At 46.5% G+C, this 1,818-nt stretch overlaps 1 protein-coding gene and 1 long non-coding RNA gene across 2 annotated transcripts; both read left to right on the top strand.

The window, feature by feature from the left end:
* The first annotated feature begins 259 nt into the window (after positions 1–259).
* Positions 260–715, top strand: LOC120841731. Its single transcript, XR_005715799.2, has 3 exons — positions 260–338; positions 440–523; positions 622–715. It is a non-coding gene; the product is annotated as an uncharacterized LOC120841731 (long non-coding RNA).
* A 34-nt stretch (positions 716–749) lies between these two features.
* On the top strand, positions 750–1,605 carry LOC120841718. Its single transcript, XM_040212680.1, has one exon. It carries the CDS (start codon positions 856–858, stop codon positions 1,603–1,605), a length of 750 nt encoding a protein of 249 aa, XP_040068614.1. The 5' UTR covers positions 750–855.
* The last annotated feature ends 213 nt before the right edge of the window (positions 1,606–1,818 follow it).

The raw sequence follows: 1,818 nt of genomic DNA, 5'->3' as shown, positions 1-1,818 counted from the left end.
CGCTCAAGCCACGACCAACGACGTCATGAAGGAGGTTATTTTTTTGCTTGTTTTTGTAATTTTTATTTGCCTATAACTTCTAAAATAAAGCGAAATTCGAGAAAAGAAAAGTTTCATTAAGTTACTACGTTCAGTCCGCTCAGGTTCGGTGCAAATTAAAAACCAGTCAAAAAGTTGTTGCAGGGCCCCTTAATTTAATAAACATATCAAGCATGCTAACTTATTTTAGTGGCCATAAAATGCTGTTGCATTTTTTTCAGAGCACTGACTCCTCGCAAGAGGTCGAGCAGATCATCTCTTTAGCCTCAACTTCAGGGCCAGCTGTTCCTGAACACTCGGTAGGTCCAATACATAATCTAAGTGACGTAAGCAGCAACAGGATCTACTTAATGTGAGAAACATATCTTGCGTGCTTGGGATAAAAACTTGTTCCTTTCAGAGCACCGACTACATGCAAGAGGTCGAGCAAATTGTCGACAGCGATTTGGCCTCAACATCATGGGAGTCTACTCCTGAGCACACAGTAGGTTTAATTCAAAACCGAATCGATGTGAGCAGAAGCCTGGTCTGCTTAACGCGATAAGCATGTTGTCTCAATTGATAGACTGATTTTGTTTACAGGCAACTGATCATGGCAGCCAAATTCGGTCAGATGTGTGCCGCCAGGGGGTCCAGCGGGAAGACACATGTCATCGCGACCACGCCTACTCGAAACCCAAAGCTCCAGCTGCAACTCCTGCTCTTCATAGTGGCTATAGCCTTGAGAATCGAGACATCTTTTTTTATACCGGTCTCCACGCAGACGTCTTCAAGGAGTTGGTGAAAGTTGTGCCACAGTTTGCTACAACAAATTTTATGATGCCTGTTGAGCAGCAGCTTTTGCTCACGCTAATGAAGTTGAGGCTCGGCCTTATATATGGCGATCTGTCGAGGAGGTTTGCGGTTTCGGTTTCAACTGTAGGGAACATTTTTCGCGCCATGCTTGCTACACTAGGGCAAGTCCTAAGGAATGTAGTGGTGTGGCTCTCTCGAGACACTATCTTCAGAAACATTCCGCGATCCTTTGAGGAGAATGGTTTTGCAGGTACTACTTGCATCTTGGATTGCACTGAGGTGTTCTTGCAGCGACCGAAAAAATTGCTCGCTCGGGCACAGACGTATAGCTCATACAAAGGCCACAACACTGTGAAGTTTTTGGTGGCTATTGCACCTCACGGATCGGTGATGTTCGTGTCCAAGGTCTACGGTGGACGAGCGTCTGACAAGCATATTGTAAGAGACTCTGGAATCATTTCACACTTTGAACGTGGCGATCATGTGATGGCCGACAGGGGTTTTTCTCTTGACCCCGAGATGGAAGCGAAGGGAGTAGCACTCAACACGCCAGCCTTCACGCGAGGGAAGGCTCAGTTATCCGAACAAGAGGTGACGGAGACTAGGAGGATTGTGTCTGTCCGAATTCACGTAGAGCGGGCAATAAATAGGATAAAATCCTACAGGATTTTGAAGCAAGCACTCCCCATACACCATCGCAAGGTTGCAAGCGACATAGTTTTTGTATGTGCAGGGTTGTGCAACCTGAAGGGGCCTTTAATCAAAAAGTAATGTTCTCCCCAACACTTTGCCCATATGAAGGTGAAAAGGTGATTGCTGACAACTGTATACTGGCAGCACCCTGGAGAAGTGGCCATGGCAGCTTACTGTCCTCATTCCACGCCTTGTCACGTGTCGTTCACAAGGCAAGCAAGCAGCTTTGGCCTTCACTCCATGGTACTGCCAGTATGGGGCCGTCGGCAATCACCTGTTCAACTCTATATA

Source organism: Ixodes scapularis, unplaced genomic scaffold (assembly GCF_016920785.2).
Source record: "Ixodes scapularis isolate PalLabHiFi unplaced genomic scaffold, ASM1692078v2 PGA_scaffold5__190_contigs__length_132052651, whole genome shotgun sequence".
NCBI classification, from domain to species: domain Eukaryota; kingdom Metazoa; phylum Arthropoda; class Arachnida; order Ixodida; family Ixodidae; genus Ixodes; species Ixodes scapularis.
This window is presented reverse-complemented; position numbering and strand designations above follow the sequence as displayed.